This window comes from Suncus etruscus, chromosome 1 (genome assembly GCF_024139225.1).
Source record: "Suncus etruscus isolate mSunEtr1 chromosome 1, mSunEtr1.pri.cur, whole genome shotgun sequence".
NCBI lineage: Eukaryota > Metazoa > Chordata > Mammalia > Eulipotyphla > Soricidae > Suncus > Suncus etruscus.
This window is the reverse complement of record NC_064848.1, coordinates 12,134,844-12,162,787: the sequence shown is the minus strand read 5'-3', so window position 1 is coordinate 12,162,787 and position 27,944 is coordinate 12,134,844. Positions and strand designations below refer to the sequence as shown.

Here is a 27,944-nt window from a genome sequence, read left to right as displayed (position 1 = left end):
TCATGCCCCGCCAGTAAAGAACACTCCTTGTCAAGGATACCCAAGGACATCTGGGGATTAGGCCTCCCAGCATCTGTGCAGAGAACTGGCAGCAGAGCAGCTCCAAAGTAGAAGTGCCTGCTAGCAGGGTGATGTCATAGCCCTGGCCCCATGGGAGGTGTGTGTGGGTGGGGTGGGGAGGGTCCAGTAGAGAGAGCCCCAAAGCCACTATGAAGCTGCCTCCTTCCCCCTACATTTTCTTCCCCCAATTTCTACTCTGAATGGGGTGGAGCAGGATAGTCACAAGTGAGTTGAATCAGGAATGAAAAATCCTATGAAGAAAAAAACTTCCTTTATTTCTCAGGGCAGGGCCCGGTCAGAATTTTTAGGTGTTTCCTTGTCCATTCATCCTGTTCAGCCCTGACCTTCCTCCACTCCAAACCTCAGGCTCCCAGCCAGGGTCACCCCTTGCCAACAAACCCTTCCACTTTTTCTGAGCTCAACTGGGGAGTGGGCTCAGATATGGCCTGGGTCACCTCTGAACCACCTTGAGGACCCCCAGATCTGGGAGAGGAACGGTCCTTGTGGATTGAGAGACGTCAGGTTGCCCTTAGGGCAGAGAAAGGAGAGCTGCTTCTCCTGGGGGTTGAGGTCCTCCTATACTAGGTGACAACCGAAAGCTGGGTGTATACCCGCCTGGCCCGGGTTGGGGGCGGGGAGTGGGCCCTTGGGGAATGGGGGGGGGGGGACATCACCCTGCGGAGCAGGAATTCCCCGAGTTCCCCCCTCCCTGGGTTTCCCACGCTGGGAATAAAACCCCACGGACCACGAGGCGCAATGCTAGCCGAGGCGAACCGGGCCATCCGCGGAGTCTGCCCATCAGCTCCCCGATGCAGCCCCAAGCGCGGGGTTCGGGCATCACCCTGGGATCCGCCTAAAGCCCCGAGGCCGCCCCGGGTGCGTTTTTTTTCTTCGAAGTCTTACCTCGAAGGGCTGTCCGGGTCCCACCCGCGCGCCCCGCAGCCTCCCCGCGTTTCCAACCCCGCGCGCGCGCGCTCCGGGCCAAGCTCCGCAGGGAGAAGACCGGCGCGCGGGGGTTGGGGGGGGTTCGCCCCCCGCCCGCAACCCAGGAAAACCCCCGGAGCTGCCCAGACGCAGCGCGCGAGCCGGAAAACCCCCCTGGCTCAGCTGCGGGCGCGCTGCGGGGAAGGGAAGGCCCGGGGAGGGGGCGCCCAGTTCCCCGGAGCTGGTGGCAGAAGAGCCGCCGGAGTGCCCGGGAACCCGGGTGAGAACCCCTGGGGCGCCTCGCCCTCCCGAGCGGCGATCGGGAAACCCCGCCCCGCAAGATCTCCGGGTGGGGAAATCTCCTGCCAGGAGGGGAACCCTGGAGACGCGGGGCCGGCCACCGGCTTCGGGTGCGGGGCCGGGGAGATCCGCAAGCGCGGGGCTCGGAACGCCCCTACCCTCCGCCTCGCGGTGCAGAGGAGGGCTCCGCCCTGCGCCCCCCGCGCGCAGCCCCCCGGCCCCGGCGCCTCGGCGCCTTTAAGAAGCCCAGGTAGGCAGGCCCGGCTGCGGGAGCCGCTCCTATGGCAACCCGCGAGCTGCGGTGGCTTCATGAATATTCCGGGGCGCGGGAGCCGGGGCGCTGCCGGAGGGCACTCCGGGGGAGGCGGCCGCTGATGTAAGCTTTACGGGCGGCCGGGGCCACTGGGCTTCCTAAGGCTGCCCCAGCCGGGCGCGGTGCCGCGGAGGGCTGGCGAGGTCCGGAGTGGCCGGCCGCAGAGCCCCCAAGGCGGGCGGGACAGCGGGGCAGCGGGACAGCGGGGCAGCGGGGCAGCGGGGTGCGCGCGCGGGCTGGCCGGCCGGGACTCCCGCACTCCCGAGCGGCTCCCCGCGCCCATTGTTCCCCGCGGAGGCGGGGCGCCTGGAGCCCGGCCACCAGCTCGCCGCGCCGCGCCCCTGATCGCGGGCGGGAGCGAAAAGCCAGCGCGCGGGGTCCCTCCCGGCGCGCCCCGCCGGCCCGCCCGCGAGCAGCGCGGCCAGCCCCGGCCAGCCAGGCGGCCCCGCGGCCGTCGTCGCGCGCCGGGCACGGGCATGGGCGCTTGAGGCGGTGCCCGCGGCGAAGGACGCGTCCCCGCGGGCGCTCGGACCTGGAGCCGGGCGCCCCTGCGCCCCGGGCCCCGGCGCCATGGACAAGCTGCCGCCGTCCATGCGCAAGCGGCTCTACAGCCTCCCGCAGCAGGTGGGGGCCAAGGCGTGGATCATGGACGAGGAGGAGGACGCCGAGGACGAGGCGGCGGCGGGCGGCCCCCAGGACCCCCGCCGCAGGAGCATCCGACTGCGGCCGCTGCCCTCGCCTTCGCCCTCGGCGGCGGCCGCTGAGCCCCGGGGCTCGGCGCTGGCGGACGGCGAGGGTCCGGCCCGGGGCGCGGGCAAGTCCAGCACCAACGGCGACTGCCGGCGCTTCCGCGGGAGCCTGGCCTCGCTGGCCAGCCGGGGCGGCGGCAGCAGCGGGCACCTGCACGACTCGGCGGCGGAGGAGCGGCGGCTCATCGGCGAGGGCGACGCGTCCCCCGGCGAGGACAGGACGCCCCCGGGAGGCCTGGCCCGGGAGTCCGAGCGCCCCGGCGCCCCGGGGCCGCCCTCCGCCTCGCCTCCACCGCCGCCGCCGGCCTCGGCTTGCAGCGAGCCGCCCTCCGCGGACACGGCGATCAAAGTGGAGGGAGGCGCGGCCGCCGCCGCCGCCGGCGACCAGATCCTCCCCGAGGCCGAGGTGCGCCTGGGCCAGGCCGGCTTCATGCAGCGCCAGTTCGGGGCCATGCTCCAGCCCGGGGTCAACAAATTCTCGCTGAGGATGTTCGGCAGCCAGAAAGCGGTGGAGCGCGAGCAGGAGCGGGTCAAGTCCGCCGGCTTTTGGATCATCCACCCCTACAGCGACTTCAGGTAAGACAGAGTCCTCTCCTGGCCCCTGCCTGCTCTCTCAGCCGGAGGAGTTTACTTTCCTACTTTGCTTCCTCGCGCCGGGAGATCTCAGAGAACTGGGGCGCCTCTGGGCTCCCAGGCACCCCCAGACTTCTGCACCGCGCTGGGAACTTTCCTCTCTCTCTCTCTCTGTGCGCGCCTGGGCTCCATCAGCTGCCTCGCCTCTCCTCTCCTCTCCACAGTAGGCCACTTAGGAGAAGGGTTGTAAAGATGGTTGTGAACCTGGCCTAGCCCTGCCAGGAGTAGGCAGTCAGGTTGGAACTCTGCCTCCTGCAGTGGTTCAAGGCCCTTCCCTCTCCCAGGGCTTGCACCTCCACGTCCTCTATACCCTGCTGCAGAGCCGGCTTTCCCCCAGGAAGACAGACCTCGGAGTAGCCGGCTGGGTGTTCGGGCTCCCACCTTGGACGTTCCCATTTGCCTTCGAGGCTGCAGCTGGGAAGGGAGAGTCGAACCCTTGGAGGATGCGGTTCTGGGGGTCTCAGACTCAGTTTGTACAAACCTTATTCTCCCCCCCCCTTACCCTCCACCCTCATCAAGTATAACCCTTCCTGGTAGTGGTGGGTCAGGGCTACATGTCCCAAGCACTTGGCATAGGGTCTGGGACGAGAGGATGACCTTGCCCATGATGGTCAGCGAAAATGCCTAGTGTCCAGCCCAATGAGTCCTGTGACACTCCCCAAGCTTGTCCAGTGTCCAGCGACCCCCCCTTCATCCCAGAGACTCTAGTCTCCACAGCTACTTGTCTCCCTTGGGTCAGTTGAGGGTCCCCAGGCTAACTGATTGTCAGGGAGCCAGATAGCACCCCCTTTTTGTATCCCCGGAGTCAGACTAAGGTTTCTGTGCCAGGGAGCTTGGCGATTGCATCGAAGTTAGGGTCAGGGATGCCCTTATTTCAGACCAAGTTGTGTGTGTGGTGGTGGCATTCCTCCAAATCCAGATACTTTGGGGGAGGTGAGGAGAATGTTCTCTGCCCTTTTGAACTGGGTTTTATATTTTAGTCTTTCTCTTTGGGCCCTGCCCACTGTTTAGCTCCATCCCTGTCTGCCTGCCTGCCAATATCAATGAGTATTTTGCCAATGTCGAGCCCTCTTTGCTAACTCTAGGGAAACAGGGTTTGTAATGAAAGCAAAACCATTTTCCATGCAACGAGAGAGATTTCTGGGGTTAGGAATGGAATGACCAGTCAGGCAAGACTCGATGGCTCAAAATCGATGGTGAGATACAGGGTCTGAGGGTCCCCTCCCTTTATTTAGGAGGCACTATTCTTCCTTGACCTGACCTGACTAGATTAGGTTTCAGGCCAGCCAGTCAGCCAAGGTCTTCAAGTTGTATGAGCAGCTATCAAGTCCCACGGCCCCCTTTCTCCAGGCTGGTTCCTGATGCCAGGTCCTAAAATATTGCCCTTCCCCCCCATTTTCACTTCTGTGATGTTAGGTTTTCTTTTGAGCTGAGGTGGAGATGGCAGACCTTGTGTATCCCCTCTATGGGGTTTTTCCTCCTCTGCATCTTCCTCCTCCTCCTCCCTCTGAATCCACTCTTGGTGGTAGTAGGTTGATTCAATCACTCCAACCACCACTTGAGATTGTGAGGCAGCTCTTTCCTTGCTCAACTCCTGCTGTCTTTGTTGTCTGGGATTCTACTTTCAGGCTTCTCATTACCAATCCCATTGCCTATGATAGAGCTGGGGACGGCAGGGGCTAAACAAGCCTCTGATCAGGATAGATGTGAATAGGGCACCTTCTGGGCATGGGGTGGGGGAGGTATCTTTGCCTTCCTACTTTTCTCTTGGGTAGTGAAGGGTTAGGACAGGAAAGGCTGTGTCCATGGAAACCACCTGCGCTTCCTGCTCTTTCTCTGTCTACCTGGGCAGGACTGCAGAATCGCCTGCTGACTGCTGATCCTCTGGGACATGGTGAAGGGTGAGCATGGTAGGGATGGGGTTGGGAGTTACCATCTGAGCCAGAGAAAAGGGGTCAGTCTGGGCTTTGAGTGTAAGTTTGTATAGGCATCCATAGGGTCTGGTCACTGGATGTGTGCATCCTTGCAAGCAGGCAGTCCTTTTGCTGTCCAGTGCAGGGGGCAGGGGCTGCATATCTAGAAAGAAACCAAGAAAGACCATCTACTTATTCACGTCAGTTGCTCACACCTCTAGGCTACAACATCTTCTGAGGGTCAGAGGCTGGGACTTGGCAATGCCTAGTAAGTGCAGAAAATACACTGCTTCCCTTCCCCTTACCCCCAGCAGCTTCTCCCACTTCTTTCTATGACAGCCTAAATCTCAGTCTCTTGAGTTTCAGTCACTGGCCTTGGGTGTCTCTGTGGCTACCTGTCCCCACTGCCTACTCTGGCTTCAACGAGCACTTCCACAAGCCTTGCTCCGGCTGGTGGAAGATTTATTCATCATTTTGACGGGCAGGAAGCATTGATCCAGCAGAATTGGTTTAATAAAAAATTGCCAGCAAACCATGATAGATGGAGTTTTGTGGTCTGGAGTTCAGGGCTCGCTTATCAGGGACTGCTTCCGGCATCTTCTTGTCCTGGAGTAGAAACGTGGATGCTTTTCCCTAGGGCTGACCTGGCTGGAGGGACTCACTTAACTGAACTCTCTGATCATAGACTTTTCTTGGTTGTCTTCTCCTGCTGCTTCTCACTCCACCACTAACCTTACTCCCTTCAGTTCCCCTCTGGCCTATTTGTTTTCTCTCTCATGCCTCACCTGTATTGAAAGTTTGGGAAGGAAGAAACCAGAGTTAGCCCATAAGGACTTTACTCCCTACGTTCCCCATCAAGGCCACTTGGCTTTTGGGTCTGGCTGCGTCCTTCCCAGGAGTACTATTCTGGAAGCTCAGCTGGAAGATGGGAACTTGGCAAAAATCACTGTGTGTGTGTTTTTATGTATCTCTGTGTGTGTGTCTCTGTATAAGTGTGTGTGGTGTTGGTGGTGTGTGTATCTTTGTGTGGTGGCGATATCCTGATTTTTTTCTGAGGGGAGAAGTGATGCATCTGAGTGATGAACTGGCATCTGGGACCCTTTTTAGTGGTCAGCCCGCCTTTGTGTGTGTCTGCCGGAGCTAGTGTCTTGGGCTGTGTGGGTAGATGTGGCTAGCAGGGCAGTGCCTATGTGAGGTGTCTGTTCTGTGGACCCTCCAGTGCACCAAATCCTGACATGACCTGGAGGGTGGATGGAGGTAATACCATGGCCCTTCTCATCCATTGAGCCATCTCTTGCTTGAATCTTCTGAAGCTTTGAGGCAGGACATGGAGGCAGGTCCCACAGGGTCTTCTTGTCAAGCCAGAAACAGCTGAACTCTGAAGTCACAGTCTGGTAGGTAGAGCCCAGGAGTAGTCTAAACTGACTTCCTGTGCAGTGCATGGAGCCCAGGCTTGGCTATCACTCAACCTTTTCCTAGCACCTCCTCTCCTGTTGCAGGGCCCTCTTGAGTCCTGAGCAGACTCTGGTGGTCATTTTCCCTACCTAGAATACCTAGAACATTGAGATCTTCATGGAAGTGACTCCCAGCACTACCAGTCTACCAGTTTCCTTCCCTGGGCCTTGGCACACTGTATCTGCTCCACCCCTGGATCTGTGGCTCTGAATGTGTTTTGCCTCCAAGACCTCACAGATCAGCTGCTAGAAAGGTGCAGGTCAGGGATGGGACTCAGCATTGGGTCCTCTGTACATTTCCCAGGACTGGCTCCATTTTTTGTCCTGTGTGGCTCCCTAGTACCTCTGGGAGTATCTGCTTATCCAAAGGTGCACTTGTATCTAGACACAGTATGACCTCCACTCTCGGGATCTGTGAACCCTCTCATCTGAGAGTCCAGGTCTGTGAATAACCCCCAAATGGCCCCCAAATAAAGGCTGTGCCTATTGGGGACAGGTGCTTGCCCATGCTGGAGCCTGCTACCTGCCCGTTTCCCCACAAAAGAGGCCTGCTTGTAGACTAGTGACTCTGGCTTCCTCTTTCCATGATCTACTGGCTCTATCACCCACAGGAGGGACTCTCCAAGTGGGGTGGTAGAGAGGAAGAGGGACAGCCAGGCTGGGAGCAGGTCAGTGCCCAGGACTGCAGCTTCTTCTTTGCTGCAAAACTGGGCAGGAAGCAGCAACACCTCGGGTGCCTGGGAGGTGACAGGCTGCCTTGGTGCAGAGAAGATGCCAAGGTGAGCAGCCAGGCTGTGCTGTGAGCAGGCACCACAGACAGCGCTCTAGTGAGCAGGCTACATCCTGACAGCCTGGGGCTGCTGCAAGGTGTATGTGATGGCCAAAACCTGCACATAACTGAGCGTCGGGCAGGGTGGGGCACAGACACACACATAGGTATAGGACAGAGGGTAGGGAGGGTGCTTTCCTTGTATGCAGCTGATCTTGGTTCCATCCCCTGATCCCAGATGGCCCCCCAGCACCACCGAGAGTATCTCTGAATGCAGAGCCAGGAGTAAGTAAGCCCTGAACACTGCTGGGTGTGGCCCCCAAACGAAAAGCAAAATAACTCCAAAGCACAGTTTTCCCTGTGGTGGGGCTTCATGGGAGACTCGATGCTGCTATGGTCTCTTTGACTAGCCCTGCTCCTCTTGTAACCTGAGCACTTGAGAGTCATTTGGCTTCAGTGAGGTCTCAGCATTGGCCCAGCTGACTGCCTATTGCCCTCCTTTCCAGGCTTTTAAGGTCTCCTCTCGGTATTCTGGGGTGCTCGCTGAGTATGCTCTGGCCCCCAGACTCTGTCCTTTTCTCCCTGACCCCCTCCTGGTGTTGGAGAGCTGGTGAGTGTCCTAGAGTCCTAGAAAGGAAATGAAAGCATTCTGGGTGGAGGACAGAGACCTCCAGTCAGAGCAGTGCCTGGCCCTGAGGGGAGAATATGGGGTGTGAGAATCTCTTGTCACTTCCTCTGGCCTCTCCCTGTGCACATCTGCATATGGCTCATGCAGCAGATAAGTGCCATAGAAGTCTCAGAGACCCTTGTGCTTGCTGACCCTGGTTACGTTGGGGGAATTCCACTGAGCAGTTGGGCCGGCCCTCAGCCTGGCAAGGAGGGAGGTTTGTTATGGGACTGACAAGAGAGCCAATGCCAGCGCCAATGCCACTCACATAAACACACACCTATGTACCACATACAGATAGACAAATAGACACACTTCCGTGTATACATAGATAACCACACAAGCATGCACAGACATATAGACAAATCATATACAGATGCATATATACACATCATGTGCAGCCACACATCACATCACAAACATGTACTACTTAAATCTATGCTTCGTACTTACACATGCCATATATACTCTGCACATACAAATACATATACTGTACATATTCACACACAGGCACACAAGATCACACATATATACCACATATATACACACCCTACTCACCCACACTGTTCCTCACCTCCTATATTCTTTCTCACTCAGCTCAAAGGCTCTTGCAAAGCTGCTATTGCCAGTTGCTAATTAAAAGAAGGCCCACAGAGCCACCAGTGGGATCTGCATGAGCCCAGGCATGGACAATCCACATTTACCAGCCAGAATGTCCTAAGAAGCTAATGTCCTAAGAAGCTGGGACCCCTGCCCATGGGCCCCTTGGAGGCACTCTCTGCAGTGTCTGCCCAAAACTGGTAGAAGGTAGCCCTGAAAGGTGGTGAGATCCCCATCCGTGTGTGTGGATCAAACTGAGACTGAGTGATACTTGGACAGGAGGTTGCTAGGCAGTGCCCCAAGGACCAAACACCACACCAGATGTGTCCTGTTTGGTCAGCATACTGCAGCCGAACAACTCAGAAACAGCATTGGAAATGGAAAGATGAACTGTACAAATAAAGCTTCTGAGCTTCTCTTGAGAAGCTGGAAACTAACCAGCGCTGCCTCACCTGCTGTCCCCACCACAGGGAGCTGAAGGGATTTAGGTGTCTGTCATCATTCAGCCAGCTTGCCTTCCAGGGACCCACAGTCCTCTCCCGTCCTTGAGGTTTGTCCCCCACACATCCAGCCATGTCTCTTACACATTTAGCTGTCAGACCCTTGTAGCTTCTGAGTTTACAATTTGAGACACAAACCAATTGAGTTGAGTGCCAGGTGGACTCAGACCAATAACCGCCATTTATGAGCCATGCATTTTGTGCCAACTAACTACAAGGAGCATTGTTTCTTGTGTTTCATTTACTCGTCATAGCTGCTTGAAAAATTGGTTCCATTATTTTACTATTTTACAGATAAAGATATAGACTCTGACGGGGGATAAAAGATTTGCCCTAAATCATGCAGCTGTGAATTAGTACAACAAGAATTTGAACTTGATCTCTGGGACTTTAAACTGAAACTTGTTCCCCCTCTTTCCACATCTCCTTATTCTAGAACCTTTCCCTTCTCTCCTTCTCTACTTATTTTCTTCTTTCTTCCAATCTCCCTCCTCATCCACCACCTTTTAAAAGTCAAATTACAGAATAGTTTGAGAAAACACTCTCTTGGGACCAAGAGATAGGACAGTGGGTAGAGCACTGCCTTGGAGGCAGCAAACCTAGATTTGATCCCCATCTCCACATAAGATCCCCAAGCCATACCAAGAGTGATCCTTGAAGCCGGAGTGATAGCATAGTAGTAGGACATTTGCCTTGCATGCAGTCCGACCAGGGACAGACCCGGGACAGACCCAGGTTTAATCCATGGCATTCCATATGGTCCCCTGAGCCTGCTAGGAGTGATTTCTGAGCACAGAGCCAGGTGTGGCCAAAAACCAAAAAAAAAGAATGATCCTTGAGCACAGAGATAAGCCCTGAGTACTGTCAATCGTGACCCAGAAGCCAAAAAAAGGGAGAGGGGTGAATGATAATATTACAGATACTATTTGAGCATGTAAAGATGAAAACAAGGCTGCAGACTCAGGAACCCAAGTGAATGGGGGGGGGAGAGAGAGTGAGAGAGAGAAAGTGAGAGAGAGAGAGTGTGAGAGAGAGGCTGACTTGTTCAAGGTCATTATCAGAGAGGAAGCCAGAACCCAAGAGTCTTTGAGATGCCTGGCTGCAGAGGTATAAAGCTCTGCATGTACCCCTTGCTTCCAGCTTGGGGTCCCAAAAAAGGATTCCTCTATTGGGACTTTCGCTTGTCTCCCCAATGCCATACCTGGGTTTGGAGGTGATCCAAGTGACTCCCTGTTTATCCAAGAGGGAGAAGCTCAGGATCTCTCATGGATGCTGAGATCGCAGAGAGCATTAGAGCCTGGGTCTGTGTTTACTCAGTGGTTTCTGCACAGATATACTTATCATCAGGCATAGGGAGGATGAAAACACAGCCAAGGCCACCGAGATGGTAGAGCAAGGTTCTGAGTTCTGTTCTTAACACCATATGCAACACCACTCCCCAGCACTGCTGCTTTGGCCTCATGGTCAAGGTGTTGCCATTTCAGTAAAAAAAAAAAAAAAAAGAAACAACTGAACACATACCTCCACAACTAAAATAAAAATGAACAATTAGAGGGGTTAGAGCTATAGTATAGCAGATAGTTTTATATATATATATATATATATATATATATATATATATATATAGGGTGCTAGCCACATGGTCTCCTGAGCACCACCAGGAGTAATCATGAACACAGAGCCAGGAGTAAGCCCTAAGCACTGCCAGGTATGGCCTCAAAACTGAAAATAAAACAAACAATTATGATACACTGTAAAAAAAAATGTAGTTGAAGTGTGTTTCCTTTCAAAATACCTCATAGGACCAAGTATTTTCAGATTGAATGGCAGCATTATTTGAAAATACAGAAAGAAACAGCTATAGGGATATTCATCTGAATTCAAGTCTAGCCCCCAAAAGGAGGCTTTCTAGAGGTCAAAATGGGCCTGTCTTCCCAGGCTTGCTTGGGTGTCACTCCTGGGGTCCAGGCCCCATCTCTTCCCACCTGCCCTCCTCTGACTGTCAGGGACAACCTTGGGCTCAGAGCCCCATGGACTTGCCACCTAGGCCACTGGTTCTGAACAGGGTGACTTGGGTTCCCAGGGAAAGGGGCAAGTTGTCAAGGGTATCAGACCACTGAGAAATAGATGGTTACCTGTCTCCTAAGGCACCTTCCTGAGATGTGCCAGGTAGGGAAAATAGTGGTTAGGGCATACGTGTGAAAAAAGTGTTATAAGGTCTTGTCTGACATACTTGGGACCTATGTGGGACAGACTCATGGCTCTGTGTGGAACAGGATCGTGATTTCGTGGGACAGACTGTGTGACAGGATCAGGGGTTACATGTGGGTCAGATCTGGGGGTTAGTGTGTGGCAGTATTGGTGTCTCATGAGCTACAGGATCAGGGTTCTTTGTGGGATAGGATTGGGGCCCCGTGTATGATAAATCAGAGCTCAGTGTAGAATAGGATCATTAGGGCCTCACATAGGACAGGATCAGAGCTCCCTGTGGATAGGATTAGGACTCCGTAAGGAACAGGATTGTGGCTCTGAGTCAGGACCATTGCTCTGTGTGGAACAGGATTGTGATGGTTTCGTGGGACAACTATGGCTTTGTGGGACAGGATTGTGGCTCTGTGGGACAGGCCTCTAGACAGTCTCGGGGCTCACTTCCAGGTGAGAGCTCAGTCCGAGTTTAGTTGGCACCCAGGTGAGACCTGGAACTGCAGTCCTTGAGTGTGGCCTCTGAGCCCCCCTGTGATGCCCTCCTGTTTAGGAAGCCCTCCGGGCCTTGGAGCTCCTGAATCTTGTGGCATACACCTCCAGTGTATGATCCAGCTGCCTCTGGCTCTTTCTGGGAGAGGGAAAGCTAGAATTACAAATAAACATCAGCACTTGCTCTACCCAAGTCAGCATACGTGACCCCTCCACCCACTCTGCTCCCTTTGTCCTGGGCTGGGGCCAGCTGGTCAGTGAGCTCCTGCTGGTGGGTGGAAAGATACGTGAAAGAGAGAGAAAGAGAAATTCCTTCTCCCCTTGTGTATCCCTAGCTCTGGGCTCCCCCCCCCCCCCAGCTGTGGAGCAGGCCTTCAGGTCTGCTCAAGGCAGCTGCGGGGGCCCTGATAATTGGTTGCTGCTGATTTTGTGTCTGTCTAAGCATTTATCCACGTGGGTGGACGTGTTATGTCTGTGTGAACAAGGCTTTCAGAAATTAATGCCTATATGGGGCTGGCTAATATTGTGTCTTAGGGACTTGGTGAGGGCAGCTTGGGAGTCACATTACCTGGGAGAATACAACACCCATTCTGAAACTTTGTGAGACCCATTCTGAGACACCCGTTCAGTCAGGAGGGAGGGTGGGGATGGGACTTATAACCAGCTGGCAAAGAAGCTGGTAGAGTTTCAGTTCTACTGCCCAGGTCACATTCTGGAGGTGTACAAGCTTCAGGAGCTCCAAGGCCTGGAGGGCTTCCTAAACAGGAGGGCATCACAGGGCGGCTCAGGACTGCGGTTCCTGATCTCACCTGGGTGCCAACTAAACTCGGACTGAGCTCTCACCTGTCAGTGAGCCCCGAGACTCTCTAGAGGCCTGTCCCACAGAGCCACAATCCTGTCCCACAAAGCCATAGTTGTCCCACGGAACCATCACAATCCTGTTCCACACAGAGGCAATAGTCCTGACTCACAGAGCCACAATTCTGTTCCTTACGGAGTCTTAATCCTGTCCACTACCCAGCCCAGGTGGGGCTGGTTAGCACTGCAGAGGAGAGCAGAGATCCATAAAGTTTGTTGACTGGGGAAGGTTTCCTGGAGGAAGTATTTGTTGTATTGCAGAGCTGGAGCTGAAGGAGTCACATTGTTTGTCCACCTTTTGGAACATAGGGGCTGCCTGGCCACGGTAGGTGAAGTGGGTTCAGAGAGCATCTTTACTGTTTGTGTTTTTTTGGGCCACACCTGTAGATGCTCAAAGTTTACTCTTGACTGCATTCAGGGAATCACTCCTGGAGGGGGGTTATTGAACCTAAGTCAGCCGTGTGTACACGTGAAGTGTCTTACCCACTGGACTGTCTCTATGGGCTTGATAGCAGTTTACTCTGCATCTGGGCCTTCTTCCACTCTGCCCTTTGCCTTTGTAGATCTCCAGCTCACTCCTTCCCTGCATCTTGCCTGAGTGGGTGTGGGGAACTTTGCATTAGCTTGTATCTCTGGCTCTCCCCCTGGGTTGTATCTCCCCTGGGTTGCAGTAGCTTGTATCTCTGGGTTTCCTCTCTGCCCAGGGGAGCAGCTCCCCAGCTGCACAGCCTTTGAGAAGATCCCCCTTACTATCCTTTCCGGAAGGCAGGTGTGACTGCTGCAATCAGGGCCCTGAGCGGGTGGCCTGGAGCCCAGAAGTAATTACCCTGCAGCTTCCCTGGAGTCTAGAGCTTATACTTGCTGATGATGTGTGCCTAGCCCCTCACCCCAAAGTCTGCCAAGGGCTTCTCCTACCTCTTGGTCATCCTTTGACTGCTGTCTCTGTGTCATTCCCTGGAGGGGCAGAAAGATCCTCAGCCACTCTCGTCCTGTCCCTGGCATTGAGCAGCTGGGGAGACTGTCTCTGGGGTCATCGCCGCAGCCCCAGGCTGACCTTCCCCATTATTTCTACCTTGGATCTACTCCTAGCCCACTCTGGGCTTTGCTTGTTCTCCTCCTTGTTCTCCTGGTCCTCAGCCTGTTCTGCTTTGTGACCTCAGCCAAGTCCTTTCCTCCTCTTTGTGTCCAGGGATCCGTGGAAGGCTGGGAAGAGAGCAGAGTTAATTGGCTCAATAGGTATTGAACCCGTAATTCTGACCCCATTAGTGCAAGCTTAGCCCTTGGGGGAAGCTCAGCACTGCCCACAGCAGAACTGAGAAGACTTTTTTTCAGACTGCCAAGGCCAACCAGAAGCCTGACGTGATTGGCTTGTGCTCCCCAGCAGATGGGCTTCCTTAACTGTGGGTCAGGGAAGAAGGGGTCTTCTTACCCATGCTTTGGCCACCCTTAGAACTGGGAAATAATGCTGGAACTCCTGAGACTGTGATGTGGTTTGGTGTGGTCTGTGGGTCTTCGTGAGCCCCTTGCAGAGTGGTGTTCCGACTCTCTTTCCTTATTACATGGGTTTCCCCCACCCACTTTGACTCTGACAGATACACAAAAAATGTGCTGCCACATTGCTTATTTGCAAAGTTGCAAAGAAACCCCTTCAGAATCTCCTAGAAGCTCTGGCCTGGTCCTGCAAGAGGTTACTGGGAAGCTCTACTGCCTCAGCTAATATGCAGTGGCCCTGGATGTCCCTGAACAGACCTGTGGGGCCAGAGACTCTGGAAGTGTCGAGGGAAAAAGTGTGCCTGCCAGCTCTTATGGCCCAGCCCAGAGTGCTCTGGGTCTCATCATTCTGTCACTCTGCAGTTTCAGGGACACAGTCAGGTTGCTGGCAGTGTCCAGAGGCTGGTTGAGGCCCCCTGCCTCCTGTCCAGCTGTGGGATCATGTCCTCATCTGATATCTAAACTGGGGAGAGGCTTGGTCTCAGGAACACCTTGAAGCTGACTTGGGTGGCTGCAAGTCACCTGGGAGCTCTCTGCCACAGCCACAGGGTGAGCCTCGCAGGCATAGTTTTGGGGAGCATGAGGTGATTTTGCTTCTGTTACTTATGAGCCAGTGAGCAGCGTGACCTGAGTCTTCTTCTGGGTAACTGCCCCCCTCCACATCTCTGCACTGCATTGGCCTGAGGCCGTCAACATTTCTTCCCCCTGCCCCCTGCCTCCTCACCCTGCATTTGAGACCTCCATGAGGAGCCCCTACATTGCTATTGGCACTGTGAATCATTTCCTCCAGGGACCTGGAACAATGTCAGGGCCTCCTCACACCAGGTGTTCTTGGAGGGAAGTGACAGGGACCCATCTGGTCCAGGTCCAAGGCCTTGATCACAGTCCATGGTCACAGAGACAGGCCAACTCTTCCAACACACTCTGTGCCCTAAAAGAATGTGCAGTAGTCCTGGGTGATGGGCTGTCTCCCTGCTCCCTCACCTTCCTCTTGGCTCCTCCTCACAGCAGCTGGAGCTACACTAGCTACCTAATGCCCCAGCCCAACCTCACATGCTCACGCACAGTACCAGTGTCTATTTTTGTTCCATTCTCCCAAGCAAGCAGGGAGAGCCTAGTTTGAGCCTCATCCTTTGTTTCTGGACAACTGGTGCAGTTCTAAGATTTCTCCACTCCCGCAGTGTTCACACAGAGAGGTTGGTCTCCTAGCCCAAGGAAGCACAGCAGGGCGGTGCCTTGGGGCTACTGTGAGAGCAGATGACGCTGCAGCTGACAGTTGCGGGGCAGTATGCAAGTGTCTCTGCAGGTGTTACACACGTGGGTGTCTGTGTTTGTCAAGCTTCAGGTCTAGCCCATTGGAAGTGTAACGGGCTGGTATCTTGGTGTCACTTACGGGCAAGTTGGCGCCTCACTGTGTTGCCGGGTCATGCAGTCACTGTTTTTTCCCCTGGGGCCCCTTTTCCTCTGCACTCTGTTTCTCTTGCTCCCCTCTGGCCTCCATCAGAATGGGGTGGGAACAGCAGGCTTCTTCCCCGAGAGGAGCACCCCTCTTTTGGCATGCACCCAGCTGGCCTGCTGCCCTCAGCCAGCCTCTCGCCTCTGCACTGCAGAGATTTGTGGAATTGGCATGTCTTGGGACATGATCTATCTCCATCTTTTCATCCTACAAATGGGGAAACTGAGGAAGGCATCAGGAGAGGTAGGCTCTCATTCAGGGGCAGCAGTGAGTCAGCAATGGCTGCATGTCCCAACTCTGTGGCTTCAGCTACAACTCCCGGGTCCCCTTTCTGTCCCTACCGCCCCAACCTGCCTCCCCAGTAATCATCTGCAGGCCACCTGCTCTTGAGCTCTTTAGTTCCCAGCAGCCACACAGCCTCCTGCTCCACTGTCCTGAGCCTTCAATCAGATGGTATTGAGCAGAGAGCAAACCCCTGCCAGTGACTAGCACACCCATCTGCCATCACCTAGTCTGGGTCATCCTCTCTCCTGGGGCTGAGGTTGGCCATTCTCCAAAGGAACCATTTAGACTAGACCAGACTGGACCAGTGCACAGACCTCAAGTGGGATGCCTTAGTGGTCATGAAACCAATGTAGACAATGAGGATAAAGAGTATGTTGACCTTGGGCTCATGTGTCATAGCTATAGGACCCCATACGGTTTCACTAAATCCTGTAAGTCAATAATGATAAAAAAAGAAAGAATCCTGTGAATGAGCATTGGCGTTCTCACTTTGCTCATTGAGAAATAGGTTCAGAAAGCTCCAATGATTTGTCTGAGGCCACACAGCCAAGTAGCCAAACATGTGATGCAGCATCACTATACCTGCTGCTAGAGCCTGACCATGCAGGGTGTGGGCCCTAGACTCAGCCTTGGCTTCCACCACCTGAATACCTGGAAACCACACAAAGGTGAGGGGTCAAGAAAATGGGCTGGACAAGGCCCCCAGATGATTTGTGAGTTAGGGTTAGAAGAAGCACGTAACTTCTTGGAGACAGAAAACTAGCATGGAGATAAAGTGTTTACCTTACATGCAGAAGAACGGTGGTTCGAATCCCATATGGTCCCCCGAGCCTATCAGGAGCGGTATCTGAGCGTAGAGCCAGGAGTAACCTCTGGGTTCTGCCGGGTGTGATCCCCCCCAAAGAAAAGGAAGAAGCACTTTGAGAGGCAGGGCCCCAAGGGAAAAGGGAGGGTCAGTGAGTCCAGCTGGCTCCCCTTTTTGACACAGGCCCTCCTTGTGGTGTGAGAGGTGCAGACCTTGACTGTGGCCTGGGAGACATTTCTGAAGAGGTAGCCACAAAAGATTCTCTCTCTGGGGGCTTCAGAAAAAATACACTTTTTGCTCTTTTAGTTGCTGGGAGTGTGGAGTCGGCATGGGCAGAGAGATGCCCTAGTGCCAGCAGCCAGCGGTAAGGCAACAAGCACCCCCAGGCAGCCCCCAGGCAGCCAGGGAGTGGTACCTGGAGCCCTGTGATTCTGAGTCAGAGATTTGAGGTGGGTTAAAAATAGCACCCCAGTGGCCAGGCGTGGGTGGGAAGCAGAGAGCAGCTTCTCCGTGGGAGGGAGGAGACCCCAGAGTGGCCAGGGGCCAGTCCTAGTGAATTTGTCTGAAGTAGGGCCAGAGAGCGGATTAACTTTACCCCTGACTTGCACATTAGCAATGGTAGGAGTTGAATGTCCTCCTTCCTCCTCTTTGGAAGTTTCCTGCCCCATTTTGACCCCGATTAACAAGATTCCTGAACATCACCCCTTTGAGTAGTGCTCACTTGCTGGGAATCCCCCTCCTTTGATTCTGGGTCATCTGGAGGGTTTTTTGCATCACTATTTCAGTTCATCTCAGACTCTTCCTATTGCTCTAGGCCCCTATTCCAGCACCATTTGCTGGACAACAGCCTGGGTGAATGAATCTGAAGCAGGGGTACCAATAGGATTAAGAAGAGACATACAGGGCCCGGAGAGATAGCACAGCGGTGTTTGCCTTGCAAGCAGCCGATCCAGGACCAAAGGTGGTTGGTTCGAATCCCGGTGTCCCATATGGTCCCCCGTGCCTGCCAGGAGCTATTTCTGAGCAGACAGCCAGGAGTAACCCCTGAGCACTGCCGGGTGTGACCCAAAAACAAAAACAAAAACAAAAAAAAAAAAGAAGAGACACACATAAAAGAGAAAAAAGGCATGAAGTTAAGGGACTCATAAAGTCATGGACTGAGAGCCCATATTCTCCATCACATCCCATATTTATTGTCTTAATAAATAAACCAACAGTCATAGGAAGAGCCAGGGTAATTTTACACAAACATCTGTTTATCTATGCTAACCTCACCAGGTTCCGTTAATAGATGTCAACAGGAAGCGACAAAGGGGCTACATGATTAAGGGTCTCTAAAGTGGATTTTATTCTGAGGAATGTTCTCTTGGAAAGGGAGCAGAGGTAGGAATGACTACAGGAAGCCATTAAGGAAACTTTTCGCTGATGATGCCAGCTTTCCAGGAAGTAAAGGTCCCACCTGTCCAGCGACTCTCCTTAGTCTATCACATCTATTTTCAACATGGGTCATTACGAACTGCCAATAGAATAGGGTAATGGGTGGGAAGGGGATAGGGGCATCTGATGCCCTTAGAGGCCAAAGCTGAGTTTCTCTTCTAGAGGGTGGGGAAGGCTGAACCCCAGCCCCAGGTCACCTCAGTCCCACAATCAGCAGCTGCTTTGGGTGAATAGAAGGGGCTGGGAGCAGGGCAGCAGCACTGCTCAGAGAATAAGAGGCAGAAGCTGGGCAGGCAGAGATTAGAGTGGGGACATGCTTCCAGATAGCTTTCTTGGTTGGGAGGGAAGACTAGGAAGAGGTCATTTGACTTCACGTGTGTCTCCTGTCTGCCCCCTGCCTCACCCTCCCCATTCTGACTCTGGTACATGAAGAGTTGAGGAATCATTCCCCTGGGCCCTGTTCTATCTCTCCCCTACACATATTTGGGACCTCTTCCCAGCGGATGGGGTCATGGCAGAATGGAGGTTTATTTTTCCATTTCTAAAGGTACTCTATGCCCATGAGGGAAATTTAGAAAATGGAGAAAGAAATCCCTGAGAAAATGAAACCCAGCCCCAGCCCCACCACAACATCTCAGGGTGGTCCAACACAGCCACCCAGGGTTAGCATTTGGCCTTTAACCGTCCCACCCATGGAGCAATCAGGTCATTCTACTGGGTCACACACACATTCTCTCTCCTCCGCCTTGGCTCATCTCTATGTTCCCATCTCGGAATAGAAAGAAAAAGCATTTCTGCTCTTGAGATGCCTTAGTAGGGTTGGAAAACTCGGAATCATTCTCCTCATGGGTGAAGCATGTAAGGAGGGTCAAAGGACAGACAGTGGATTTGCCCCCTTCATTGCCCTTCACTCTTTACTCCTGCCCTTTGCCCTGGCCCCACCTCTACCCCGGCCTGTGCTATCCAGGCTGGGAACAGTCCTGGTTACATTCTCCTTGATCAATTTTCAAACTCTGTTTATCTCTCCATCCAACACACACACACAGTCTCTCTATGTCAGTCTCTCTCTTTCTCCTTTGTTATTGCTGCTATTCTGAGATGACCTAGGGAAGGATGTTCTGTGCTACTTGAGTAGATTTGTGGTTGTGTTCATGGGGTTGCATGATTTAGTTGCTTCGTGGAGGCATATATGCCCATACACATGTGTGCTTACACATGCTAACAAGCACTCACACTGGTATAATTGTACTCGCACACATACATTCATTCATAAACCCACACCCTGGGCTTACAGTGAAAGACAGACTTGTTCCCTTTGGTTGAGCATTGCCCCTGGTTGAATGATTCCCACCAGCCTCCTATCTCTCCTCATTGTCAGAAAATTCAACCCCCAGACTACTGGTACATCTCTTGATCATCAACCTTCTCCCTATTTCAGTCTTTTCTCTCTACTCTGCCTTTCCCACTATGATCTTCAGCACTGTGGCAGGGGGAAGAAGGATGTTTGCTCAGGGACCCGGGTGGGAATTTAGGATTCATTTGAATAGGAGAAGCTTCTGAAAGCTTTGTGGGAAGGAGAAAGATTCTCAGAACCATTCATAGCTTGCTGCTGAGCTGTTTCCCACTTCACTCACTCACTCATTGGCTCACTTGCTCATTCGCTCACTTATTCACTCATTCATTCACTCATTTACTTATTCAATTCATTTTTTTTCGAGCTGGAGAGATAGCACAGTGGTAGGGCACATGCCTTGCATGCGGATGACCTGGGAGGGACCCTGGTTCAATTCCTGGCACCCCATCTGGTTCCCCAGCCTGCCAGGTGTAATTTCTGAGTGTAGAGCCAGGAGTCACCCCTGAGCACTGCTGGATGTGGCCCAGAAACCAATTAATCAATCAATAATAAATAAAGTTAAAATTTTTTCATTTCACTCATTCATTTACTCATAAATTTATTCACCTGCTGACTCACTCAATTAACTCATTCATTAATTCGCTCATTCATTTGGTCACTCAATCATTTATTTCACTCCACTCACTCACTCACTCACTCACTCATTTATTCATTGACTCTCACTTGCTCTCATTCACTCATTTTATTTACTCTCACTTGTTTTCTATTACCTATTCATTCCCTCACTTACATACACTCACTCATTTGCTCATTTAATTCACTTTCACTCACTCTCATTCAGTCCTTTATTCACCTATTCACTCACTCATTTACTCACTTCACTACCCACTTTACTCATTCACTCATTGAGTCTCACCTACTCATCCACTCACTCATCCCCTCATAAACTCACTCAGCCACCCACCTGTTCATATGCGTTCATTTGGCTCCTGGATTGTAGAATCCTGGTGCCAGGTTCAGAGAATGGAGATGCCACAAGCAGAGGGATACATGCATCATTTTACGGCTACTATGTTCTCTGAGCAGCATGTAGGGTACCCGAACATGTTCCTCAGACCCAAAGAAGCTTCCCAGAGAACTGACCTGCTGATGAACCAGGGGTGCTGGAAAGGGAACTCCAGGGTGACAAGACACTGATGGGCCTGTGAGGATGAGGAGGAAGTGAAGTCAGGGGAGAGAGGCAGCAGGCGCAGCAGGAAACACCCTGAGGGAAATAGGAAGAAAGTTGGAGAAACATTCTGTGCTTCTCAGGGGCTACTCCTGAATCTGCTCAGGAGTGATCCTGGACAGTGGCCAGGAGGTCTTATTATGATGCTGGGAAACAAACTAGGGTCTCTTTGTGCAAGGCAATTTCAGGAAGTTGGGTTTTAGATGTAAGTACTTTGTGGGTTTGTGAAGGGTATAGAAGGAAAGGAGGGCAGAGGAGGAGAGAAAGAGGGAGAGGAGGGAAAGGAGGGTAGAAGAAGGGAGGGGAAATAAGAGGAAGGGAGAGGAGAGAAGATGAGAGAGAAAAGAAGAGGGATGGGATTGAATGGAAGAGGAGAGGATGGGGAGCGGGAGAAGTGAAGGAGGGAGAGGTAGAGAGGAGAGAAGATGAAAGAGGAGAGGCAAGGAGAAAAGAGGAGTGGAGAGAGGAAAGGAAGGAAGAGAAGGGAAGAGAAAGGAGAGGAAGGGAGAAGCAAGAGGGAGAAGAGGAGAAGAGAGGAGTGAGGAGGGGAGGGGAAGGGGAAAGAGGGAGGGAAAATGAAGAAGGAGATGAGATAGGAAGGAAGGAGGGGAGGGGAGAGAAGGAATCGATAGGGGAGGGGATTGTGAGGCCAGAGGGAAGAGAATGAGGATGCCAGAGCCAATCTAGAGCATACCCATCGAGGAATGAGAGGCAGGACCAAATGGAATGAAGCATGGTCTGGTGGAGAAGCATCCCCATGGGCCAGGAAGAAGAAACAGGGAGGAGGGAGGAAGCCCTGCATGGCCAGGGTCTGCAGAATGGGCTAAAGTGGTTGAGGGATACTAGAAGAAAGGTGGGAGAGCTATACTGGACCCCTGGACCCTCTCTTAGGAAGCTGGTTTTAAGGGGGGAAGGGAGGTCTGGGCATGACTGATCTGTGTAGAGAGTAAAGGGAAAGTGGATAGGAAAGGGTAAGCCTGAGAGGCTAATGATAGAGGATGTAACTCTGGAAATAAGGCTGCTGGGACTGTGGAAGGGAAGGGAACCAGATGACAGGAGGGGAAAGCCCTGATTTCCATGTCCTTTTGTGACTAGTGGAGGGACCAGTAAAGAGGGGAGAGAGAGCACTGGAGTCTGGTGGAGGAGCTGGGGCTTCTCTCTTTGAGCAGCATAAATACTGTTCCCTGTAGGTCAGTGCAAGCAGAAGGGGTGTCCTAGCTCAGTGGTTCCTGTGAGAAACTTTTGGATCTCCTGCAAGGACAGAGGTCAGAGACTAAGGATGAAGCCCCTGTAGGTGAGGAAAGAAACCTATAGAAGGGACAGGATGCACTCTAAAATTCAGATGGACTGGGAGGCATCTGGGTGTTGTGAGATAAGGATAAGAAGGTACAGATCTGCAAGATGGTGGCACCATGTGGAGTATGGAACAGTTGCACCGTGACACAGGGATCCTGGCAGGATGGCCACAGGTGACAGGCTGCCTGGAGCATCTCGGATTATTCCTTTTCCAGACAAGCCCTCACCTTAATCCTGAAGTCTGTGGGCTTTGAGAGACAGATGGCTTTGGGGAACAACAAAAGTTCAGCTAGAGAGGAGGGAGCCATAAAGAGGGGAGCGCTGAGTGGCTGGGGCGTAGGAATCACAGTTCGGGCGCCATTTGCAAGATATCTTCGCTGTTATCTTGGCTGGATATTTGTGAATCCAAGAACAGTCCCCAGAATGAGAAATTACTTCCCATCCCCTTGTCCCCTTTCGGGGGAAGACCTTGGAAATACTTATCCGCAGCAAATAATAATCCACACAGACCAGAACGATAGGGTTTAAAAGATCGGGCAAGGAGAGCCAAAGAATCCTCCTGCAGCCAGCAGCTTTTCACAGAAGGACCCCTAACTCCTGTCCCTCCAGCTATTTATTCCCAACTCCACAGCGCCCCACCTGGAAGGGTTAGGTGGGGCAAAAGTCACAGAACAATCCTAAGGAGACACTTTTATATACAATTCCAAGAATCATCTTATGGAAACTTTTTCATATGCTACACTCACTTAACCTCTATTTCTGTTCCAATTCCAGTGGGACTCTAGAGTCAAACTCTAGAGTTGTTTGGCTTGGAACTACTTTCAGGGTCAAGGTGTGCTCCCAGTGCTCTTGGGGCTCAGGGGTCACTCCTGGGTGATGATCCTCCAGCCTGACCTGACATTTCAGTGATCGCCCCTGGATGTGCTGCTGCTTGGTCCTGCGTGCTGGACTGCAGTGGTATTGTGGACTTCACTGAGGCTCCGGAGCTGCAAAACCTGTGCTCTCTCTCCTGGGCTGAAACTGTTGATATCCACCACCTCAGCGAGTCCTCACTAGACATCCCTTAGGCTCTCAGAAACTGTGACTTCAACTGACTTGTAACTCACTTTTTGTTTTGTTTTGTTTGTTTGTTTTTGGGTGGTCACACCTGGCAACGCTCAGTGGTTACTCCTAGCTCTACACTCAGAAATTGCTCCTGGCAGGCTCGGGGGACCATATGGGTTGCCATGATTTGAACCACCATTCTCTGCATGCAAGGCAAACATCTTGCCTCCGTGCTATCTCTCCGGTCCCTGAAACTCACTTTTAGAGAAGACTTAGGTCCCCACGTCCTGCTTCTAGCCACAGAAACATTGCTGAACTTCTAAGTCAAGACCCCTCCCTGAGCATTCCTAATTCAAAATAATCATTTGTATTCATTCATTCATTAATTCATCAGTCTAGTTCAGGGTCTGGGGAACGAGTTTATAATGGAAGCTCAAGGCACCAGGTAGGACCCAGTCCTAGCCAAGGATACCCTTTCTTTATAGGGGGTCAAGCCCCCATCCTGATGTTCCCTAGTCTGGGACATTTTAAGTGGACCTATGGACCTGTGAAGTATGTCTTGGGCCTTCATCATTGGAAGAAGCCAGAGGACCTAGAGAAAACCAAGGCAGATGTGTGTTGGTCCTGATAGAGCGGATATTTTTTTTCTCATCCATAGTATAGCAAAATAATATTGTGTTCTGTGTTGGTGCTCTTCATAAAAGAGACTCAAGCCAGGGTCCTGTGGAGAGGAGAGGTACATAGCCCATGGAGAAGGTGTCCCCCACTTTCCTCAGCATAAGCTTCACCTTGGATGGCGGCTAGTACTGGGCCTGAGAGCCCCACGCAGGATGGTTCTGTCTCTTTCTTATACAGAAATGCTCCTGAGTTCAGGTTCTCAGATTGGATGGGGAGTTGGACAGTGAAGTAACTGATGAAGGGGAAGGCCATGACCTGTGCACACACCCTCAGCATGGTCACATAAAGTTGGTGGGCATGAAGCTGTGGTTCTGAGCCTTGGGATTTTAAAGGATTGGTATATTGGGGCTGGAGCGATAGTACAGTTGATATGGTACTTGCCTTGCACATGACTGACCTTGTTCAATTCTTGGCATCCCGTATGTTTCCCCAAGCACTGCCAGGAGTGATCACTGAGTGCAGAGCCAGGAATAACCCTTGGGTATGACTGCTGGGTATGACTCCAAAAGAACAACATAAAATAAAAGATGTGTCTATTGGGTCGCTGGGTGGTGTTCAAGAACCACTAGGTTCAGTTGATATGGTAAAGAAAGCAGGATGGACAAGGCAGGCAGTGAGGAGTTGAGACATTCTCCTATGGTCAGTGGTGTTCCCCTAACAGGACCCTCAAAGGGACTGCTGTGTCCATGCAGGAGTCTAGAGGAACTGCTGGGGATGAGTCAGGCCAACTTAGTAGCATTCACAGATGGTGCTAGGCAGGACTCAGTCACTACTTGGAAGCTGCAGTGGTGGTGGGAGGAGAGAGCAGACCATGGAGGTTCGAACCTGGGGGATTGGAGTGCAAATGCCTGTGATGCTCAGCTTTGCGGGGGACGATGCTGAGTTCTGCTTGGTATTTAGTGATTGTAGAAGATGACAGACCCTCCAGGTGGTAGGTGGGGATAGAGGCCCAGTGCCAAGAGTGGTGGCTGAGTGGGATCTGTCTGCACCTGAGTGGAGAAGGGCAGGGTGTAATGAGTGAGAAATGGGGCCTGGGTCTACAGCTCTCTTGGCAGGCAGGAAACAGGGAGCCCAGTCATCTGTCAGTAATGTGGGGACACCATGTCTGGAGCAGGCCTACTGTGTTCTAGGAGTTCCATCTCAGCCTGGCTGAGGCTTTAGTGGGCACTGGTTAAAAGAAGCTGGGAGAGGGTGATATGTGAACAACTCAAGAGTGGGTCGCCCCGGAGAGATAGCACAGCGGCATTTGCCTGGCAAGCAGCCAATCCAGGACCAAAGGTGGTTGGTTCGAATCCCGGTGTCCCATATGGTCCCCCGTGCCTGCCAGGAGCTATTTCTGAGCAGACAGCCAAGAGTAACCCCTGAGCACTGCCGGGTGTGGCCCAAAAACCAAAAAAAAAAAAAAAAAAAAGAAAGAAAAAGAAAAAGAGTGGCAGGAAAGAAATATGTGCTTCTTCCCAATGGTGGAGATCATTCTTTGATTTATTTATTTGTTGGTTTTTGGGCCACACCCAGCAGTGCTCAAGGGTTACTCCTGGCTCTGCACTTAGAAGTCATTCCTGGTGGTTCTTGGGGGGGAACCATATGGGATGCCAGGGATTAAATCTGGATCAGCTGCAGCAAAGCAAATATTCTACCGACTGGCTAGTGCTCTGGCCCCAAGTGATGAAGATCATTCTTGTCCAGCTAGTATACAAGAAAGTGTGCAAGAAGATGCATGTGTGAAAATGGGTGTGTGAACATTGACAAAATGAGAAGTACAGAGATGAGAGCATGTGTGCAAGAACCTGTGCTGGTGTATGTGCAGTGAGCACACACATGTATGCAGACATGTGGACAAGGAACTGGTTGCTCAGAGCCAGTGGAATAAGTGTTGACCAAAAGCAGCCAAAGGAGTCCCTCCCTGTGTGAACCCTACTTACGTGGCCACCCTCTCATTTCATTACATCTTCTTCTGCCCCACCCCCAGGGGAGGACAGGGCCCTGGTCAGCTCCTGAGACTCTGCATTTTTCTTGTCATCTCTGCTTTCAGCTCCCTTGAGACTATAAACTTCTGCTCACACGGAAGCACAGAGGCTTCCAGACCTCAATGAAAAGGGTTCTTTGCCTTTGTTTTTGTCATTTAGGGGCAACAGCTGGCAGTGCTCCGAATTGCCAAGTAGTTCCAGGGATTGAACTCCCAGGGCCTTCTTTCTGTGTACATGCTAAAAAACATGCTTTTCTGTTTGAGCCATATTACTGGGCTCCACACAAGCTTTTTACCTTACATTTTTGAGGAGGTTGTCCTTGGTAGTGCTCTGAAGGTGCTGGAAATGGAACCCACAATTTTCACCCGCAATGCATTTTCTCCAGCCTTTCGAGCCAGCTTCCTGCTGCCTCTTTTGCTTTTCTTCCTACTGCTGTCCCTTTATCCATCTGCACAGGGAACCCACTCCTCCAAGTAGGCTGTTAGGCTGCTTCTCCTATGCAGAACCCACCTACCTGCCTGCATAAACAGTTGGACCAGTATGGGAGGCAGGTGTAAGTCTGAGAGGACGGGCCAGGGTCTTGGGCTTTACCTGGGTCAGGGCTTCTGAGGCTCAGCTTGCTGACTTCCTCTCAACTTGTAGAAACCCAGGGTGTAGAAGGGTCTAGTTCAGGCATGAACCAGCTTTAACCTATGTAAGTCTAACTTTCCTGCCAAGGCCTGACCCTCACCATTGTAGATGAAGACCTGAATTGGGGTGGCTTGGTAGCTAGAGGCTCTGGAAGTGATATTATTCCTGGCTTGCAATGAACTTCAGTTTTTCTTACATAGAATGAGTGCCACCAAGTCCAACTGTGAATAGCCAATGTATTATTTAAAATAATATTTTAGTTTAAAAAAAAAGTGTGCTATTTCCGCTACTCAAAAACACCTTTGATGGCTTGGCACCAGGATGATTGATCTCCCCAGAGCCTGCTTGCAGGCCAGAGAGGTAGCCTAGGAATCTTTCTGGGTTTGATTCCTGGCACCACATCTGATTCCCTAACCACTACCAGGAATGATCTCTGAGCAGAGAGCCAGAAATCAACCCTGAGCACTGCTGGGTATGGTCCAAAATAAAATCCAAAAAAAGAGAATAAAATGACTATTTAAAACTTCCTCTCATCTCATCTCTGGAGCAAGGGTCACCACAGATGTGTCAGGAAAACTTCCCAAGAAGAATGCAGAAAGGCCCCGAGATTTGTCTGCCCTTTTAAATCTCTCTGTCACTCCTCAAACAAGAAGCCAGACACACTGGGATCTCTTAGACCTCTCTGAATTTTGTGTTTGTTTCCTGCTAGCTGTGTGGTTGGGGGCAGAGCCTTCTCTCTAAACCTCAGCAGCTATACAAAAGCAGAGGATAGCTGTTGTGAGAGTTAATGCGAGGTCTCATGAAAAGCATATGCAAAAAGGTGTTTGAGAGTCCAAAGAGACTCCCATGAAAATGCACAGGGACATTAAGGAATCACTTGCAACCTTCTGATTACTAGGGGCGAGGAGGGGGTACAAAGAGGAGCAAGAGAGCTAAGGATGCCTATGGAAAGCTGTTGCCAAGCTTCGTGGCTGGACTGCAGGTCTGGGCGGGCTGGCTGGCTGGCTGGCTGGCACACTGGGAGCTGTCTGTGGTACTGAACATCATTTTATTTTCCTTCTCTCACCATTGCTCACAGTCCTTTCAAAGATCGGTGCAACCATCTAAAGAGTGGTGTGTGTGTGTGTGTGTGTCGGTGCAACCATCTAGTCTAAAGAGTGGTGTGTGGTGTGTGTGTGTGTGTGTGTGTGTGTCGGTGCAACCATCTAGTCTAAAGAGTGGTGTGTGGGCAACCATCTAGTCTAAAGAGTGGTGTGTGTGTGTGTGTGTGTGTGTGTGTGTGTGTGTGTGTGTGTGTGTGTCGGTGCAACCATCTAGTCTAAAGAGTGGTGTGTGGGCCCGGAGAGATAGCACAGCAGTGTTTGCCTTGCAAGCAGCCGATCCAGGACCAAAGGTGGTTGGTTCGAATCCCGGTGTCCCATATGGTCCCCCGTGCCTGCCAGGAGCTATTTCTGAGCAGACAGCCAGGAGTAACCCCTGAGCACTGCCGGGTGTGGCCCAAAAACCAAAAATAAATAAATAAATAAATAAATAGTGGTGTGTGTGTGTGTGTGTGTGTGTGTGTGTGTGTGTATGGGTGGGTGTGAGGCCAGAAGCGGCTCCTAAAGCTCAGGTCCTCTTGCCAGGAGAAATGTTCTGGTCTTTTCCAAAAGCATCAGGTGCCCAATTTTCAGTGGGCCTTGGCTGCTGTGTAGGCTGGTTTCTTATTTTGTAAGCCAGATTTGTATGGGGGAGTGGAATGAGTTTTAGGGCCAGTCCTGATGATACTCAGCCAATGTGTTTCAATTCAAAGGTCCAGCTATGTGGTTAAGGTCACCAGGATCTCCCCGCTGGTGCTCG

The 27,944-nt window shown here is 52.3% G+C and overlaps 1 protein-coding gene across 1 annotated transcript in view; it reads left to right on the top strand.

Annotated features, from left to right (window-relative positions):
• The first annotated feature begins 2,095 nt into the window (after positions 1-2,095).
• HCN4 (hyperpolarization activated cyclic nucleotide gated potassium channel 4) overlaps positions 2,096-27,944 on the top strand; it is a 48,735-nt gene continuing 22,886 nt past the window's right edge. The window contains exon 1 of the mRNA XM_049777650.1: positions 2,096-2,922. Coding sequence (XP_049633607.1) covers positions 2,168-2,922 — 755 coding nt within the window. The 5' untranslated portion in view covers positions 2,096-2,167. The remainder of the gene's footprint in view (positions 2,923-27,944) is intronic.